This window comes from Anabas testudineus, chromosome 17 (genome assembly GCF_900324465.2).
Source record: "Anabas testudineus chromosome 17, fAnaTes1.2, whole genome shotgun sequence".
Lineage (NCBI taxonomy): Eukaryota > Metazoa > Chordata > Actinopteri > Anabantiformes > Anabantidae > Anabas > Anabas testudineus.
Genome location: NC_046626.1, coordinates 9,484,714 through 9,503,891, shown reverse-complemented (window position 1 = coordinate 9,503,891; position 19,178 = coordinate 9,484,714). Strand labels below are relative to the sequence as shown.

Genomic DNA, 19,178 nt, shown 5'->3' with positions numbered 1-19,178 from the left:
AACAGATACATTGAAAAGCACTCATTTTTATTTTCCTTTCTGCAATAAATGATGAAGTGAAATAGAATCTCGCTAAGATACTTAATATTTTATTTTTGAAGTTGACTTCACACCAGCAGGCACTGATGCAGTAGTAGTTACCATACCTGGATTTTTCCACTAGGGTGCAGAACTGAGGCGCTTACTTCACAAAATAAAGTACACTGTACTATGTTGCATGCATGTTAGACTTTGTACAAAGCCCAATAAACGGAAACATGTAGGCTACTCCTGTGCCTTAGTTAATTTGGATAATTAGACATTTAAATATGAACCATGTACCTTAATTCATTCAGCATAATAACGAATTAATGTAAATTTCGACACGAGCAGCTTCTCAGTTTTCTCCAGCTGTTACTGGTTTTAATGGGCTTTTATTTTTAGAGTTACCGGAAGTACTCTACGCACATGCGCGTTAGGTATAGTAAGCCAGTCGCAATCGGAAGTTCTCAGCTTTTCAAGCAGCACGTTAGGGTTGGGGTTTGTTTCAGCCAAAATGCTCACGAAAGTCGTTGGTCAGAAATATGTGTCTATTGCCAAATCATGGTAAGATTTTTTAAATGCCGAACTTGTCGTTATAACCGGAAGAAGTCGTACCTACGGCTAGAAGTGTCTATATGTCCTTAGCTGCTAGCCTAGCCTAGCCGAGGTCATTGCTGTGGAGACGTGCTAGTTTTACCGAGCAGTCAGCTAAACTCAGGACAAATCTGTTGTTGTTGTGTTAAAAAAACGTCAGTCTAACGTTACCTTTTTCTGAACTGAGCTGAAAAAAATATGAATGTCTGTTGACTTTGTTGACTTTAAATAACCAGCTAGGTGACCGACTGACTCACCAGAAGCCTAGATACGTTGTAATTTTAGTCAGTTCATCAGAAAATGAGTGCATTGATCAGGCCCAAGGTCAGGTGTAGTATCAAGAGAATGGCCCCATTAAATGTGAAGTTTGACAGGACAAGCTAGTTGATGTGAGAAAGAAGAAAGAACACGCAACTCTACTTACAGACCTGGCTTTTGTTGCTTGGGTAGTCACATTTATTGTAGACTCTTTAGCTTAACCTAATAGTTTTAGAATTTGTGTTTTGTTTCCTTAAATTACTTGCATCTCTTTTTTTTATTTCCAAATCTTAAATATGTCTTGCCCTTGACAGGATCCCAACTATGGCTGTATGGGGCACAGCCGGAGGGGTTGCTCTGGTCCACTTCACAGACTGGCGACTGATCTTGGATTATGTTCCTTACATCAATGGCAAATTCAAGAAGAATGAGTAATGGCCGTCAGGTCAGTTTAATGAATGAGAAAGACATAAGAGTAGAATTAAAGTAGAGGAAATGTGATTGCACGTGCGGGAAAAGGAGACTTCACAGTTGAAGAAATATAATATTATCTTTAGACATCATCATTATCACAGCATCATTATTTCTAAAACTACAGTAAGTCAGCCTGTTGGCTTCAGACTGAGTTAAAAACCTTTTATTTACACTATAGTGTTTTTGTATTGTTACTTTCTGGTTGTATCACCACACACAAGACATGATTATTACAGAATAAATGTTTAAATTTGGCACACACCAACCTGCCTGTAAATACTGTAATGTTTGTTTTACTATTGAGTTTGTTCCTCCTTGCAGAGAAGTTCTGTGTTCAGTCTGTTCACATATTACAGGGTTTTAGGAAATAGATTTATTTCCCTCTTTATATGATGGTTGCACTCTTAGAAGGGAAGACATCTATCCAGAGGCAAGAGGAAGAACTGGTTGGACATTTGCGTCCTGTTAACAAACATTGTCTGTATAGCAAAACCCAAAACCATAGTCCACCATCTAATAGAACTACATTGTTTGAGAACTATTTATCAAAGAGCCAAATTGCTGCATTAGGTGACATATTTTTTTATTTCAGTAGTAAGTGGTGTTTATTCTAGAGCAGCTCCAGAACTGCAATTCAGTGACTTAAAGTCATGACTTATTGCTCAGGAAAAAATGTGTTACTTCTACATTCATTGGTAGCCTTGACAGTCAAATAAAATCATAACTGTATGTTGTCGTTTTGCCTTTATTCAGGTTGTTTTACTTGTTTTTATGTAAACACTGGGCTAAGCATACAGAACTACAGCAAAAATCTTCCAGGATCTCATTATGCACCAGCAGTTCAAAAAGCTTCTGCATGACTGCCAAGTTGGGGGAAAAAATAGCTGCATGACATAAGCATCTTTGTTGTGGTATGATACTTGTATGATACCTCCCATCAGCAGGGACTAGAAAACTGTAAGGACTAAAGAAAATTGAAATTCAGGGACAGTAAGCCAGTTTTAGTGTCAGGAGACCAGAATCGAGGACACTGGCCTATTTTAACACTACTCTGTATATTGCAGCATCTAAAAAGACAGGAATGCCTAGAAAGCCTTTAACTGCTGGAAGTGTTTAGTGCTTAGACTTTGTTTAACTTTTAAAGGCTAAAACAATGTTGGATGTTGAATAAGTTTTTATGTGAATGCCTTTACTCTAAAACGTGACTAGAACATTTTTCTCCTCTGAGGCAGATGTTGACTTTCCATCCAGTTTTAATCTTTGTCTTTCACAGCTAGACCATGTTTTACTGTACTTGTATAATCTAATGACTTTTTTGTTTTCTTCTAGCAGGTCGGTGCTGTTTTTTACCCCTCTAAAAACTTTCATAATGAACATGAACTGCAGCTGGTACCTTGCACTTTGGTCCACCTGCATGCCTGGCCACTAGACACTGTCATCATGATCCTGCAACTCAGTCAGCATTGAACTGTTCACTATCAACATCCTTTGAAATGCACCAGGGTTTGGCATTTCAACATTCCTCCACCAGTCAAACTGCAAATGGAAGAAATATGATGATACATGGACTTACTACCCTAGATTTAACATCTCCTCATGTCATGCTGTAATTGTTTTGAAGAGAATTAAAGTATGGGAAATTTATCTTACATTGTGTTTGTGTGATTATTACACTTACATGTCAAATGATTTTTGAGTGTTTCTCTGCAGGAAATGCACACATGCATGAAATGTGCCTGTGATTTTAAGTTTTTTGGCTCATACAGGATGGATATCAACTATGTTTTAGTGAAAACTTTTAAATGATCACGTCAACGTTAATAGTTAACTAAATGATTAAAATCAGCATTATGTCTCAAAATATTTGTTTTAGTAATGTGTTGACACATAATGCATATCGCACTACAGGACTAGCCAGTTTGGGAGTGATGCCAATTTCAAGTTCTGTACTTTGCCGTTCAATGTTCAAGTTCATGTTACTTTTTATATTATATAGTGTTTCTTGTTTGTTTAAATATAACTAAAGGTGGTGGGTACACAGGGGCATAGTGTAATTATGGAAGACTCATTCAAAACCAACAGTAGAAGATGGTTGAATTATCAGTCTACTAAAAATATATGAGAAACATCTACAAGCATGTGTAAGTAAAAATACTTATTCAGTATGGGCCTTAAAGACATTGCTTTATTTGTAATATAGCCAGTCCTGCGGGTTCTATGTCTATAAGCTACTTTATTTTTAAGTAAAAGTTTGTTTAAATGTAATGTCTGAGATTATCATGTGTTCAGTGTGTACTAAAGTTAATGCAACAATAAAAAAAATACTTTGCTCAAAAGTACAATATAAAATGAAACCACATTGAAATACTCGAATGAGGTTCATTTAAGTTCCTCAGATTTATACACAGTTAAACTTTGGTTACTTTCCACGGCGGGAACTTTTTTTCCCCGGACTAGTTCGCAGAAAGAAGTGCGGCGGATGGATTTACAGTGCTCATTATGTTGCGTTCCGAGGTCAGCGGAGTGATCTACAGTCGTAAAGGTCTTGACGGGAGAGCGACAGCGGGGATCGATAACAAACCAGACTCCACAAATTCATGACTGTAAAGATAGGCAGCCATCAGGCTTCTAGTCTTTTATAAGCCGGCACCACAGGGAGGCGAATCGAGACAACCGGGACAATGGAAAGAAATAGGTGGGACTTTAAATTTGTATTAGAAGGAGTTGTTAAAATGAAAGTTTCTCTGCAGGAAACGCACGCATGCATACATGCGTTGTGCATTTGAGCAACACTCGGAAGCAAATGAAAAAGTCTGACATGTATTTAAACTGTTTCTAAAACTCTATCTAGAAAGTAATTTGCGCCTACTACGTTAGCAAACGCTAAACTTTGAACATAAGTAATTTAGACGCTGGTTGCTGGTACGTTGACGTTCCCGGTGCTGCTAGCTTGATTAGCTAGCTAAGTTTCATTGTTTACACACGCATGACTTGCGCTGGGCCCGGTGGCTCAGTCCGCCACTACTGAAACACGCTAGGAAAGTTTCCGCGACAGCACAGGGGGCTCGTTGAAATGAAGATAACGATGTATCTGTTTGCAGCTTACGTGAAGATGCCCACCCTCAACAGGAACAAGCAGCCAGTCTGTTATTACAACAACAAACCTGCAGCCGTTAATATCTGCAGCGTAAACACGACTCGCACAGGTGTTTTCACTTAGTGCGAATACTTACATCTCTTTTAAACATCGTGTGGGTGGGACCTTGTCACTGCACATGCCATGGAGAAACATTTACTTCTTAACATATATATCTTATATAATACACGTAGGTGAGCCAAGAAAACTAAGTCTAACTTCATCTTGTTACAAGATCAACACCGCGAGTGTGCATGTGTGACTAGGGCTATAATGGCTTTTCAATAATCAATCATGTGGTGATGATTTTGTTTCTCTAGTGTACCTGTCAAGCATATTCTCAACAAGCCTCAAATAGTACGAGGTTTAGGAAGCAACCTCCACACAGATGTGAATTCCAGCCACTCCCGGGCTGGACGATTACTTCCGACCAAAGTGCATCACAGCAGAAACAAACATCTGTACAACACCAACTATCACATGAAGGTGAGTCTGTTTGGTTGAGACACTAATGACTGTTGAGAAAATATATCCTAAAAATAGAATTATCTGGACACAATAAAACTAGTATATGATGAACTTAAAACTGTGACCTCCTGACTTCTTCATAGTAAAGTTTTATGTCATTGAATAAGAGTAGTTTTAATTAGGCCTTTTGACAATAACCAACAGAGAAAAAGTCTTTAATGTAAAAGAGAAACTAAGTGAACACTCTAGCAGTCCTGTCAGCCTTGTTTCTGTGTGCAACAGACTGAATCGGCTCTGTATACCTAGATAATGCATTTCCTAATTGGTCTTTTCTGAAAACCTGCTCAAACTCTGTTAAGTTGCACACAGAGCTGCTACAAATTCTGGATTAATTAAGTTCTCCGCTGACTTATCCACTCCAGCTCACACCCAGTGTTGTTTATTTTGGAATTAAAGCCACAAAATCATCAGACCATTCATACAATCATCTTCCTCTTTATATTCTACTGCAAGCCTTCTCACAAACTGTAGTTAAGATGTCATGAGACTTTTTTATTAGTTTTTTTCCATTCTGCCCTAAAGCTGCAACTGATAAATCACCCTTGCAGCAGTTGTTGTGTAAACAGTTACAGGATACAAGAACATTTACTATCATCTTGTCACGCTACATAAATATTGTGTAATAATATTTAACGGAATATGATGGTATGTGATCCTTCACCATAATCTATATGCCATAATAAACATGTAGTCATTTATTTTAGCTACATTTTGACTTAATTTGCTAATATACAAATTTTATAGTGTGACATTACGTATAATGTAATAGGTAGCCAGTACTAGATGATTTCATCAAATTAAATATTCGTCTTAAAATTTCAATATTGCAGCCCCTGCATTATGACTTAATGAGTGAACTTCATATTAAGTTCATTGCAGTGTTTCCATGGTCCCTTCCCACTAGAATTAATACAACACTGCTCCTGTGTGCTACTGACACTAAGTAACTTTATTCTAACATGTTTTATTTTGTCGCGATGATTAAAAGCTCTTTTACCAGAGTTTTGGGCAATGGTGTTGTTGTCTGTGTTAAAGGCCAAGCCCGATTTAAACACAACACTACCAGTACGACAGACGGCATCCATCTTCAAACAGCCAGTGACCAAGGTAACAAATCATCCCAACAACAAGGTGAAGACGGACCCGCAGAAGGCTGTGGACCAACCAAAACAAGTGAGTGAGACAGCAGAGTGGTCTTGTCACTAGCAACCTCTTCTAACTTTGTCAGTAGAAATTTAAATCATTCAGCTATTAATTATGTAAAAAGGCAAGAGAATTAAAGAAATGTTTTGTAAGGTTATTCTACACAGTTGACCAGTGTAAAGCATGGTTTCTTAGTGGTTTGTCTTGACGTATTATTTGACTTTTGGCAATTATGCATATTTTCAATTTGGGGAAAAATGTGCTCAGAACTTAAATATGTGTGTATAATATGTTGTATTTTGTTTGCTTCAGCTGTTCTGGGAGAAGAAGTTGAGTGGGTTAAATGCATTTGATATTGCAGAGGAGCTGGTAAAAACAATGGAACTTCCCAAAGGCCTACAGGGTGAGAGTAACCTATACCTAAACACAGAGCTACCATATAAATTAAACTTTTTCTGTATGCTTAAACGATGCCTTTTTTTTCCTCTCATTAGGTGTTGGGCCCTCCTGTTCAGATAAAACATTGCTTTCTGCGATTGCCAGTGCCCTGCACACGAGCCCCTCACCTGTCACTGGACAGCTCACCACTGCTGTGGAGAAAAATCCTGGAGTCTGGCTCAACACATCACAGCCTCTTTGCAAAGCCTTTTTAGTGACTGATGATGACATCAGGTGATATGATCACACACAGCACAGTCTTACCTTTTTTACACAGCTATAATGAATAGGTTGGAGATCGACAAGAGTTCAGATCCTTGCTGGTGTCTTCTTTTTAATCAGGTTATTTAAATCAAGTAAACAGTTTTTTTTATTGTGGCAAGACGGTGTAAGATGTTAGGCCTGTTGGTTTAGTTTTGTGTAGTCCTGCAAAGTTACATAACTACAGTAAATGGACAGAACATAATTATTGGTGCTTTATATATTAATGGCCACCAGATGATCTATGATTTGTAAAAATCTCAAACAGCTGTACACATGTTCTACAGATTTCTTTGTGTAAAGATATTGAAAAAAGGTTTGTTTTAACCTGCTGTGCCATGACAGACTTCTGGTCATTAGTGCTACTTTTATCTTGTGTCCTTGTTTTTGTCCTCCAGGAAGCAGGAGGACTTGGTGCAGAATGTGAGGAGGCGGCTTGAGGAAGCCCTTATGGCTGATATGTTGGCTCATATAGAGGACAGGGCTGCAGACACAGCAGCCAACAAAGTTGAAGAGAAGGTTGAGAAGGTGGACAAGGAGGAATTATAGCCAAGGTACACAGTAATGATTGGTGTGTTGCTGACTTCCTTTTTTTATTGCTCCGTCCTTTCCCACACTTTAATTCTATCATGATGTAAGGACTCCAGTAGAGTGCCTAACATGTACCCTTCTTCATCTTTTCCACAGGTTTGTTTGATATGGAGTTTGCTGTAAACTGTTATTTCCTTTTTTTTTATTTGCAAATAATTGGCTCCATTAAGACTTTTTTTTACTCTTTGAACTGAAATAGACCCTAAATGCAGACATTCTGCAGATTTTGCTAACCTTTGTTACGTTTCACATGTGACGCTGTAATCCTCAGTGTTCTTGAGTTTCAATTTTCTGTTCATTTTTACCTCTACTAATGAATGGCAGTTGTGTATGGTGCTCTGTACAGTGCTGTGTTACTTTTAGTTAACAGCTGTTAAAGCTCAAAGTTAAAAACAAAAACCTGGTGTGTAAGTGCGTGTGTGTGTTATAATGTATAAGTTTATGATGAGAACCTGTGAGTGTGTTTCTTTTTACTATTTTACATGAACACATTGCTCTTTTTATATTTTACCCTGGCACTGTATGTAGTTGTTAGAGCATAGAAAGGTTGCAGTATGTTTACATGCACACAGTACTTGTGTGGTTTTTGTGATTAAAAGTTTTACACTTCAAAGTAGTGTTATGTTTCACAACAACCAGAGTTTACATGGCTTTAAAGTTTAACTCATATTATCTTTATTGACAAAATAATTCAGTATTTTTTTCCAGCTACATTTGAGTTGAAAAATAAAAAAGAAAAGGTGTGTACCCTTAAAAAATACAAAAACTGGTGCGATGCTCATGTACCTCATAGCCTGATGTACTGTACAAGATTCATTATTTGTCTCTGTAACACTGTGTCACTGTCAAATAAATGCAGCTTTTTTATGATTGTGTAGTTTCTTTTTCTTCCGTTATGTTTCTTATACTTTATGTTGTGACAGATAGACATGTTCTTACATTTTTTTTAAATTAAAAGCTGTTGTGCTTTCTTCCTTAAAGGATAGCTTTGTGTTTAATGAAACAATGCTCATGCCTATATTCACGTTATGATCCCTTCCAAAAGCAATTTATTTGTAAGAGATTGGGGACAAATTCTTGTCATTGTCATTCAGTCACAGCTAAACGGAGGCTAACTCGGGAGGCATCTTCCACAACTCCCTCCTTTTGTCAGTATGGCTCCACCACAGCTCAGCGGGGAAACACAAAGAGGGAATTTGGTTTTAAAAACAACCACTTTAGGAAGGGATCTTCATGCAGCTGGTATGGATAGATGGAATAATCATACATGTCCAAGTACATATAATATGTGCATTTGAGTATTTTCACAAGATATTTAAGACTGAAAAGAATGGAAAGCTGTTTTTAATTCTTTCAACCTACAGTATTAAAAGATGATGCCTTTAATATGTTAACTGAAGAAAGCTCATGCTCTGAAATAGACCTATTATCCCTCCGTTAATTTTATGGTGTTATTTTTTAAATTAACAACAACAAAAAAAGCATGAACATTATCCAGTGCTGTTGGACCAACCCAAAGCACCTCATTGGTAGCCATGATGAACACACCCAACTATGACCACTTAAAAAAAAAATAAAAAAAAATACATGCGTGAATACGATAACAGTCGGGGTGCAACACGCATAGAAGAGAAAAATAAAACAGTGCCGTGTAGACTGGCAGACAATGGCAGTGACAGCAGCAGTGGCTTTGTATTGACGCTTGGTGCTCTCCCCCTTGCTTTCTGCATGTGGCCTTTGAACCCATTGTTGTGTCGCGGGTGACGTCAGTGCCGTGTGCGGGAGACGGAGCGGCGTGCGCCTGGCGAGACAAAGGCGGCGGACCGTCCGGGGTCAGGCAGCAGCAGCACAGAGCCGAGGATCACTGTTTTTAACTAAAAGGTGACTGCTAACCTTGGCTTTCAGGTGTCATCTCCCTGACGAGACGCACAATGAGGACCCAGTGACACTCCCAGGATCATGCTTTGACTCTCCACACAGAGAAGAAACAACAGTGCTCCCGAAGACGTTTTTAAGCGTTTTTTTTTCTCCTACGCCCCCTATTTAGCGTGCTAGTAGGCTAACGCGCTAGCACAGGACTGGTCTCCTCCTCCTCCTCCTCCTGGCTGCTTCTCATCTTTCCTCCCAGAGCTGGGCGACAAGTGAAGAGAGGAGCTCGTCGACAAAGCGGAGACAAAGTAAGTTCATGCAATTTCCACACTTGTTTAATTTTAAAAATCAACACGGCTGCCTTAGAGACTGAGCACAAGTTCGACTGTCAGAGCTGCTAACCAGCTAGCTGCGGTGCTCCCAAACAAAGGGGTCGACAACGTGACTGAGTGCCGACTATGTGGAGCTAGCCTGTTAGCTTGGCTGTAGGAGCTAACAACAGCTAATACTCCTTATTTTATCCACATTTAATGTGCGATTTGTTTATAAAAGAGTAGCTCAGGTTAGGACCGTGGAGGTTCTTGTCATGTGTGCAGGTAAACACTTAGTTGACTTGTGTTTCAGCAGACATGCTTTATCCTCACAAAACAAGCAGCCTGGATGGTTTCAGTTGTCAGACAAGGAGCAACAACAGACAAAGCAAGGCGCCCAAAGCAACACTATTATGGTTCAGGGATGATCCCCGCCGCTCGTCTCCAGCCTGGTTTTTAATAACAAACAGCTTCTTTTTTCATTTTTTATTTCAGAAGCGGGTGAGATCACTCCCAACAAACAGGCATCCGTGATCTGATGTGAGATTCACGGAGAGACTATGCCTAGCCCTTTATTCCACCCCGAGATTATGGACCACGACGTGGTGATCAGCAGCCAGCACAACGGGGTCGGTCTGCCCCGAGATACAGACCAGGAGAGCCGGGATGAGGACCACCAGGAGGCTCTCCGCTTCGCCCTGGACCAGCTGTCACTCATGGCCCTGGAGAAGGTGGACTGTGGCGGCGGCGGCGGCGGGCTGGTCGACACTCTAGATGGGACTCAGGGTCCGGGCTCTGAGAGCTGCAACGGCGTGGGTGGAGGGGGCTATGTGGACCTACAGATGCTGGAGCACCCCAGCGGGTCTCGAGACTCGCCGTCATCCTGCTCTCCATCCCCGGAGTACTACGGCTCGGGCGGGTACCACATGGCCGGTTCGCACTCCATGCTCCACGGGGAACAAAGCTCCGTCCTCTGCAACAGGAAAAGAAGTGTCAACATGACCGAGTGTGTGCCTGTGCCCAGCTCCGAGCATGTGGCCGAGATAGTGGGGAGACAAGGTAGGAGCTGGAGTGCGTGTGCTGCGGCGCTTAGTGAGGATTTATTTGTTGTTGATGTTTGCGGAGAGTTTGTGGAGGCAGCATGCAGCCTTGTTGTTCTTTGTTTGGGTGACTGCCTGGGGAGAGGAGGGTCCCTGAACTTCTCCTCTGGGCGCCCTGCACTCACCGTGTTGATCTTTTAATGCCTGTAATAGTGCGGACACTCCATGAAAACACCACACCTTTTTGAGTTTACATGGCCGATTTAACAGTATTTAGACAATGCCTTGTCAAGAGAGTGTGGCTGATGAGTAGGAGGGAGGGGGAGGGGTGGGAGAGGGTCAGACAAAGCGGCAGATTGTCGGGAGTCTGGACATGTCTAGCAGCCTGCACCAAACAAAGGAACACACCGAAATGTGCTCATTTTATATATCACTGATTCCATATGGCGGATTTTACCACTGGATCATGAGCCTAGCCCCCATGTAGGTTTTTTTCCAGACTGTTATTGTCTCAGCGGAGCAGATTTGAGGCTGAAGCGGGGCAGCAGACGCACAAACACAGCACTGGGCGGTGTTACGCCCTGCACCCAGCTCTGTCTGCCGAAGCCGCTGCTAGCGCATGGCCTCTATATGTGATCCAGTTATTATATCTTTTTCTCGTTTTTGCCCACCTGTGCCGTGCACTATACCTAGACGCATGTCGTGGGTTTGGGCTGCCCGTCGCAGCGTTATGGCATTGTTCTCTTTGTTTGAAAAAGCCATGCTTTCTGCTTCCCAGAATGACATCACACACTTTGCGCCCTATTGGTCGCCAGGACTGAACCGTCCATATTTAAAGAAACAGAGCACAGTTGATGCTGGTGGAGCAACACGAGTTTACACAAGCAGTGCAGCAGTCATCGACGGTTTATTTAGGCAGACAGGGTCTTCATGAATATCCTGCACACATGCTGCTTTTGCTTGCACTGGTGGCTAGATGTGAATGCATCTGAAATGTTTGTCTTTGTCTGTATTAAAGATATATTTTTAATATAGTGAAAGACAAACATTTCTAAATATTAATAATAAATTATTTAATTATTGCACAATTCAGTTAAGTATGATTAATTATTTGTCTGTATATTTACATATAAATTGGACCTGTTTTCTGTACTTATTTATGTAACATAATTACACATATTTTTATGCACATAAAGTTAAACAACCAGGGTAATACAACAGTCCTCTAACAAATTGTTTTCACAACAGTCTTTTTGTTGTTTAGACACGTGGCAGTACAGCTTTATTGCTGTTGCCGGTGCTGTTGCTTTATAGTGAGAGGTGCTTCTGATATAACATCAGCACAAATCACAACGTTGAAAATGAACATACACTTGGATCAACGTCTTTCTAAAAGTATTGAACAAAAGCTGAACATCATCACCTTTCTGAAGGAGGCTGTATAGCAGAACTGTTGAGTTCGACTGCATTAGTTGTATCTAACAAAGTACTACCAACTAAGTGTATTTGATGTGTTTTTATTTATTTATTTTTTCCATAATTTTATGTTGCAAAACAAATGACGTGTGTGTTCATGTCTCTTCCAGGTTGTAAGATCAAGGCCTTGCGTGCCAAAACAAACACCTATATAAAGACTCCAGTGAGGGGTGAGGATCCCGTGTTCATTGTGACGGGACGAAGAGAGGACGTGGAGATGGCCAAACGTGAAATTGTCTCTGCAGCCGAGCATTTCTCTATGATCCGGGCATCTCGCTGCAAAGCTGGAGGACCTGGAGGAAGCGGCTCTCTCCCCGGACCACCACACCTACCTGGACAGACCACCATACAGGTACAGACACTCCTGTGGTTTATTTGTTGTGCTGTGTTTTTGTTTTGCTCTTAGCCAGGTGTTGTGTTGAATGTCAGTGGTTTTCAAAACATGTTTCTGTCATCACTGATCCAGGTGAGGGTGCCCTATAGAGTAGTTGGTTTAGTTGTTGGACCAAAGGGAGCAACTATCAAGCGCATCCAGCAGCAGACTCACACCTACATTGTGACACCGAGTCGAGAAAAAGACCCGGTGTTCGAGGTGACCGGGATGCCAGAAAACGTGGATCGAGCAAGAGAGGAGATCGAGACCCACATCACCCTGCGAACTGGAACTTTTGTAGATCTGCAGGGAGACAACGACTTCCACACCAACGGCACTGACGTTAGTCTGGAAGGCCTGGGCTCCCTGAGCGGAGGGCTGGGGGCATCTCTGTGGTCCAGGGCTACCAGCCACCATTCTGCCCCTCCTCCTCCACCACCATCTCCTCCTCCTCCTATTCCCATGTCAATGCACCACTCCTCCAGCCGCAAGATGTCCTCTTCAGTGGCCTATCACACGCACAATGGTGGGATGAGTTCCGACAGCTACAGCACCACCCGCAAGGCCAACGAGGGAGGCAGCCCCACCAGCCCATTTAGCACAGGCTCCAGCAGTGCTGGAGCAGGATTCACTTTCGGGGGCGACTCCACCCCAGGGTTGGCATCCTCAGATGAACTGGGCTTTGAGTTCAGTGCTTCCAACATCTGGGCGCCTTTCATCAACGGTGGAACAGGCAATAAGACGACCGGCTCCTCCCAGCAGCAGCCTCTCCGTCGCAACAGCAGCGGCCTCAGTGGCGGTGCCATCACTCCACGATTGTCTCCAACTCTGCCTCAGGACACAGGCCCCCTGGATCATCCACTAGCCCGTCGTGCACAGAGCGACCCCCTCAGCACTCTTTCCTGGCTACAGTCCAGCAGCGCAGGAAGCGGCTCTTTCTCTGGAGCGTCTAGCTCCAGTTCCGGCGGCTCATCAACGGGTTACTCCTCCTGCTCTGCCTCCTCCCTGCCCGGCGGCTCTCCCACTGACTCAGAAGGAGGCAGCAGCGGCGTGGGCCTCAACTCTGGGATGCTGAGCCGGCTGAAAGGCAGCTCCGGCCCTGGAGTGGCTGGTCTGGTCGGCGTTGGCTCTGGTGCCAACAGGGACTGCTTTGTGTGTTTTGAGAGTGAGGTGACAGCAGCCCTGGTGCCTTGTGGCCACAACCTGTTCTGCATGGAGTGCGCCGGGCAAATCTGCCAGTCAGCTGAGCCAGAGTGCCCCGTCTGCCACACCCCCACTACACAGTGCATCCGCATCTTCTCCTAATGCCTCAGGCAAGGGGGTGGGGCAGAGGGTACACATAAGGAGAGGGCAGGAAGAAGACTGGAGTGGGGCACCAGCTGTGGCGGAGGTGATGAAAGGATTCACACTAAAAACCTAAACACACAATGGACCATAATAAATGCATTAATAGAGATGATGATACTATACGGATGTTGATTTATTGCTGATAACTGTCAAGATTATTAATAATAACAATAATAATAATAATAATGACAATGACTTGCTTAGAGTGAAGTTAAGTGAAACTAGTCTGCAGACGGTTGTGGCTAAGACTGTGTCTCTCGGTGGAGAACATATGGAAGGAAACTAGTGTCTTATCTCTCTTTAGGCCTTCATTTTGACCCGGAGCAGCATGCGCTGCTGGTCGCTGGTCTGTTTCAACATTTCTTCATTGTGGCTTCTTCAGATCTCTGCCTGCTTTCTCTTTCACAGCCTTTCCTTTTGACACTTTTGTACTTAACAAATATTTTTCGATGAAGCTGTCTATGAGGCCTGCACTTTTCTACTCCTTATTTTAATGTTCTTGACAGGACGCAAACTGTTCCAACAAACCCTTTGCTTTCTCTTCTGCTCTCACACATGCTGTTGATTGTGACACGAAGCGATGGGATTGCTATTTTTCTGTAAGCTTGGAACTTTTTTAAAGGTCGGCATGTAGTCAGGCACCTAGCAGAACAATACACCCAAGAGACCTCCTTAAGGATGATTTTCTGTTTCTTGTTGCCACACAAAAATTAGCCATCAGTAATGCCAAATGAATGCTATTAATAGACCTTTTGCAATTCTTCAAAACTCAATAACATGTTGGAGGAGTTTAGATGAGTCCACATTTACACTGGCTGCTCCACTGATGTAATAAGTGAGAAACACCATTAGTGATACTGAAGGAATGTTTCTGAAGTCTGTACATTTGGGCTGCCTGACAATCCCTTTACATCTTTGTATGTGCGTTTGTGTGTGTTTGTGTGAGAGAAAGTACTACCCACTGTTGCTGTTCTTCATTTTGGCATCATGAACACGAGAAGGTCTGGTTTCTGCTCTGGTGCCCTTCTCCTTCACTTCACGCTCAGTCTTATAGGAAGGCCGTGCTCGGACCCATCCACTCCAGGACTTTTCCCTCTCGCATCCTCTGTCTGTTACAGTTTGGTTGACCCATTTAGTGTTTTCTATTAGTTTTTGACTTTTGACTGTCAGGTATGTGGCAAACAGACATATTTTGAACTCTAGGATAAGATAGGGCTTTTCTGGTGTCACATGTGAATGTTTTGTCCAATAAGGAGATACAGCTGCCACATGAACGATAACAAGGGGCTCGATCAAACCATTTTTTTCATGCACTGTAACCCCCAGCCCCTCTAAAAAGTAAAAAAACAAAAAAACAAACAAAAAAACAAAACAAAACAAACAGCTCTTACTGACTTTTTTTTATGTTTTGGTCTTCCACCCCATTCTCACAGCCAAGCTGTATGGCACTCTCTCAGATGTCACGCCGTCGTATCCATATAGCGCTGAACGCCCAGTCAAATGTAGTGCACTATATGGTTAGTAGTTTGAGATTTGTCCTGTGTTTCATAGCATTACTGAGGAATTCTGGATGAGGCGGTTACATCTTGTTTTGTGTTTGTTCTTTTTTTAAAGAGTCTGCAGTAACTGCCTCCTATAGTGTTAATACTGTACGTGTGATTTGGGCAATGGCGGTGTGATGGCACACAGTTGCTGTTTTGAAAATGACATGGAATCAGCTCATAGAATGGGACAAGCCATGACAACTGAAGTAAAATGACACACACCTAATTCTCAAGGGCTTCCTCTGAACTCACAGACACATGATCACATTTTTCAGGCTCACACAGTATGAAAGAATCAACTTCTCCTTTACGGCAGCTAGTAGCTAGGTCATCCAGGGCTTCCAGACACGCTTTTGTGTTTAAATCCCAGCAGCTGCAGAATGTTTTGTTTGTTGTTTCTAATTATTTTGTAATTCTCCCTACACAGTCATCACATTCGGATCCTGTTAGGAGAGTGTAGTGGTCGAGGAGTTGTGAGATTTTAATACTAAGGGGGGAGGGGGGAGGGTAAAGGTGGCTCTGATTGGCGAAAATGTGCAGTTGCTGCTGCTGTGCTTTGGTGCTCCAGCCAGTAAAATTTTAAACTTATTTGCTGTCGGACTGTTCGTTTGCTACTTAGGAGATGATGACAGTAGGAATCTAATAAGAAGCTGTCCTGGTTGAGCGCAGCAGTGCACTGATTCGTGGGTCCACACGCTTAGGAAATGTGTTTCCCACGAGCTGAACTGGTAGTCTTAATGACGATTATCTCATGGTGCTTTGGTGTGACTCCCTACTGAAACACGGTGATGAACAAACCCAGCTGGTAGTGGGAGGCTGTTTGGTTCTTTGACTAAACTTCTGCAGTGCACTGCAGACCTGACAACCCTGTTCTCATTCTCTGGTAACCCATCCCCTCGTCGGGCTCTGATGTCGAAGCGTCACATTTTGTCCCTTCCCCGTGCACGCTCAGAACAGATGCAGGGTTGTGGAAGTGTCTGAATGAACAGATTAGTCGTGACTGTTGTGCGAGTCTGTTGAGGCCAATCTTGAAGCCCTTCTTCAAACTGTCCAACTTGATGTGTGAAAGAAATAAAATGTGCTGTATTTGCCAGATGGGTGTAATGTAAATCCTGGCATTAAACTGGGGTGTTTTTGGCCAATGAGAGAATGTTAGGGTTAAATGTACAGTAGTTTAATTGTTAAAAAGGTACAATTTGTTTTCTTCTACTTTTTTTTGGATTGACTGCTGATTTTTCTATAATTTGCCAGACTGACCCCCTCCCCCATGTCCTTCCCTAAAGGTTTGAAAACAGGGTTTCCTGAGGCTTGCTAGCCAGTGACCTCTGACCTTTTTTGTGATTAGAGAAGGGGGGGTGCGAAGAGAGCGACGCCAATAAGGGGTGACGGACTCCCCTCATGCCTCCGCTCTCCTATTTTTGCTTTAATTGTCTTTGTATGCAGAACCAAAATGTAAAATGTCGGCAAACTAGGTTTCAGGCCTGACCTGTGTGTAAATACCCTGAATACAATCATTGGGATCTTGTTTTCAAAAGCAAAACGACATAATTGAAGATAAGTGTAGTTTCTAAAGAACATGTATCATTATTTGTAAGTTAATCATCTGCATGTCTTCAAGCCACCTGGCATTAGCTAATAATTTTTAAGGTGAAAAAAAAAAAAACTTTTTACACATTTTATTTTTTACAATTTCTTTGCTTACCTATGTATCCCAGACAATAATGTGACCCTTTTTATTACTTCAAATTTATTTTTATTTTCCATTTTTTTATTTTCCTTATTTCCTGTGTACTACATATAGGCAATTTATAACAAAATGAGAAAATTATTGAAGAAATTTTAAAATTGAAATATATTTTATTTGAAAGTTTATGGACCTTTTAACCGTGAGCCGGGAAAATTGTATAATCATATAATTTGAGCTGACTTGACGGTTATGAGAAATGTATCAAGAGTTTTATTTTTTATGCTTCTTTAATAAAGTCTTGTTTTTTGGTTTCATTTTTTTACTGTAAAATAAGATCTTGTGTCTGTTGTCTTTATTTCTGCACCGTGCAGATTGGAAATGTGCAGCAGCATCTTTACCACATGGTGGCACTGGAGACACGCATGCTGCAGATATAACCACCAACAGCAGTGGGATGTGATGTGTCTGCACCTAAAAGTATGTGAGCAGAGGACTAAATTAATTCCTTTTTGTGCTGTTCAATATATGCACTGCCCATCCAAAAAAAGACATCACCTTGATTTAACTAAACAAATAGTTAAGAGACTCCCATTGGATAATTACTGCATGGATGATTATGTTTCAGCTGGCAACAAGTTATTTAACTGATGCAGTGAGCAGCTTCTCATTTCTCAAACAACCTTGTTGGAAGACACATCCTGTGGTTGTGGAAGAGATGTTTATCTGTTTCAGAAGGGTCAAATTATTGACATGCATCAAATAACATCTAAGGAGATTGATGAAACTACTAAAACTGGGTTAAGAACTGTCCAATGGAAGAAGGTCATGTGGTTTGATGAGTCCAGATTTACCCTGTCATGACATTTCAGAAGGTTATTGAAACAATGCCACAGCTAAAGGCAGTCTAACTAAATATTAGAGTGTGACTTTTTGTATTGGACAGGGAGTGTATTTGAAAGTACACAACTCAGCACCAAGATACTTAAGTTTTAACAATAAGACATAATAAGCTACCAGTTGGTAACATGATAATTGTATCTTCACGCTAATGTTAAACAGAATTTTGATCCAAATTAGTGGTATTTCTCTCCACTCCACTGGACTGGTAAGAAGAGAGAGATAGAAACATCTGGTTCAAATTTTTAAAAGTGGAAGTCATGTTACCTGTGACCTCCACACAAAGGTCAGAGGTCACATCAAGAACAGACTGAGCACTCACTGGTGTGTAAGCTGGTAGGTTCAGTTGAAACGTTGTGTTAATACAACACATATAACCTGCTGCCTTCACCTGAGAGACTTTTTTTTAATATGTAGGCCTATAAAACGTGTTGCAGTAAAAACTGATATTAGTTATTGTGATTCTTTTATATATAAATAGCGAATAAAAACAGACTCTCACACACAAAGTGCCGTGATGTGATGCTCAGGTAGCTCAAGAAGAAGAATAAAGGAGACGGTAAATTGTGACACAAATGTCCTTTTAATAGGAAGCAGATCACAATCAGGCTGCATTCCAGTTCAACTTAATCCTCATTAAAGAACAATTAATAATGATAAGAAACAAATTAGAAACATCCTTAGTAGAAAATAATTCTCTCATGCGAGTTCTGTGTTCACACTACATTCCTATTGGTTACAGAAGACTTATTCACAAACCTTTTTGAAAAGCAAAAAGACATTGATGAGTTATCATTACATAACTGTGAATTAAAAACAAGGAAAATAAAAAGCCAAGTAACATCAAAGAGACACGTGCTGGCACAATAAAGTTTCCCATCATGCAATTGTAAGTTGGTTCTATTCACAGGGTGGGCATCGATGGTCTCCACAGAGTTGTGTCGGCGTGCATGCATGCATGTGTGTCATCTTACTGCCCTGTGCCCTTTTGTGCTTGAGCAGAGATCGGTGTGTAGATGTGTGTGTGTGTGTGTGTGTGAGGGGGTGTGCATGTGTACAGTGGCGTCTGTATGCAAACACAGATGATGCAGAGCTCCAAGCTGGACGATCACTTCTGTTACTGTTTTTTGTTGCTTTTTCAACTACAACCTGACACACAAGTTTTGGCTTGAGCCCTGGGATTACTTACA

The 19,178-nt window shown here is 41.6% G+C and overlaps 3 protein-coding genes across 6 annotated transcripts; all 3 read left to right on the top strand.

The window, feature by feature from the left end:
• The first annotated feature begins 456 nt into the window (after window positions 1-456).
• Window positions 457-2,996, top strand: LOC113172528 (cytochrome b-c1 complex subunit 10). 2 transcript variants are annotated; one of them, XM_026375529.1, is made up of 3 exons: window positions 457-585; window positions 1,188-1,318; window positions 2,680-2,996. In XM_026375529.1, the coding sequence occupies exons 1-2, from the start codon at window positions 536-538 to the stop codon at window positions 1,306-1,308; spliced, it is 171 nt and encodes a 56-aa protein (XP_026231314.1). In that variant the 5' UTR covers window positions 457-535; the 3' UTR covers window positions 1,309-1,318; window positions 2,680-2,996. The 2 variants fall into 2 exon arrangements, with proteins under 2 accessions (XP_026231314.1, XP_026231315.1); XM_026375530.1 differs by having other exon boundaries at window positions 2,677-2,996.
• Window positions 2,997-3,889: 893 nt separating this feature from the next.
• mbd3a (methyl-CpG binding domain protein 3a) lies at window positions 3,890-8,311 on the top strand. Of its 2 annotated transcripts, XM_026375424.1 has the most exons (7): window positions 3,890-4,042; window positions 4,804-4,969; window positions 6,047-6,184; window positions 6,467-6,557; window positions 6,649-6,826; window positions 7,252-7,407; window positions 7,541-8,311. In XM_026375424.1, the coding sequence occupies exons 1-6, from the start codon at window positions 4,029-4,031 to the stop codon at window positions 7,400-7,402; spliced, it is 738 nt and encodes a 245-aa protein (XP_026231209.1). In that variant the 5' UTR covers window positions 3,890-4,028; the 3' UTR covers window positions 7,403-7,407; window positions 7,541-8,311. The 2 variants fall into 2 exon arrangements, with proteins under 2 accessions (XP_026231209.1, XP_026231207.1); XM_026375422.1 differs by having other exon boundaries at window positions 7,252-8,311.
• Window positions 8,312-9,016: 705 nt separating this feature from the next.
• Window positions 9,017-17,364, top strand: LOC113172157 (RNA-binding protein MEX3B). 2 transcript variants are annotated; one of them, XM_026375002.1, is made up of 5 exons: window positions 9,017-9,325; window positions 9,492-9,621; window positions 10,120-10,683; window positions 12,251-12,492; window positions 12,607-13,818. In XM_026375002.1, exons 3-5 carry the CDS (start codon window positions 10,185-10,187, stop codon window positions 13,816-13,818), a joined length of 1,953 nt encoding a protein of 650 aa, XP_026230787.1. In that variant the 5' UTR covers window positions 9,017-9,325; window positions 9,492-9,621; window positions 10,120-10,184. The 2 variants fall into 2 exon arrangements, with proteins under 2 accessions (XP_026230787.1, XP_026230788.1); XM_026375003.2 differs by having other exon boundaries at window positions 9,019-9,621; window positions 12,607-17,364.
• The last annotated feature ends 1,814 nt before the right edge of the window (window positions 17,365-19,178 follow it).

Coding starts and splice junctions, on each gene's coding strand:
- LOC113172528 (XM_026375529.1), top strand. CDS start 536: ATGCTCACGAAAGTCGTTGGTCAGAAATATGTGTCTATTGCCAAATCA. Junction 586..1,187: donor GTGTCTATTGCCAAATCATG/GTAAGATTTTTT, acceptor TGCCCTTGACAG/GATCCCAACTATGGCTGTAT.
- mbd3a (XM_026375424.1), top strand. Junction 4,970..6,046: donor ACACCAACTATCACATGAAG/GTGAGTCTGTTT, acceptor TCTGTGTTAAAG/GCCAAGCCCGATTTAAACAC. Junction 6,558..6,648: donor ACTTCCCAAAGGCCTACAGG/GTGAGAGTAACC, acceptor TCCTCTCATTAG/GTGTTGGGCCCTCCTGTTCA.
- LOC113172157 (XM_026375003.2), top strand. CDS start 10,185: ATGCCTAGCCCTTTATTCCACCCCGAGATTATGGACCACGACGTGGTG. Junction 10,684..12,250: donor CGAGATAGTGGGGAGACAAG/GTAGGAGCTGGA, acceptor TGTCTCTTCCAG/GTTGTAAGATCAAGGCCTTG. Junction 12,493..12,606: donor CTGGACAGACCACCATACAG/GTACAGACACTC, acceptor TCACTGATCCAG/GTGAGGGTGCCCTATAGAGT.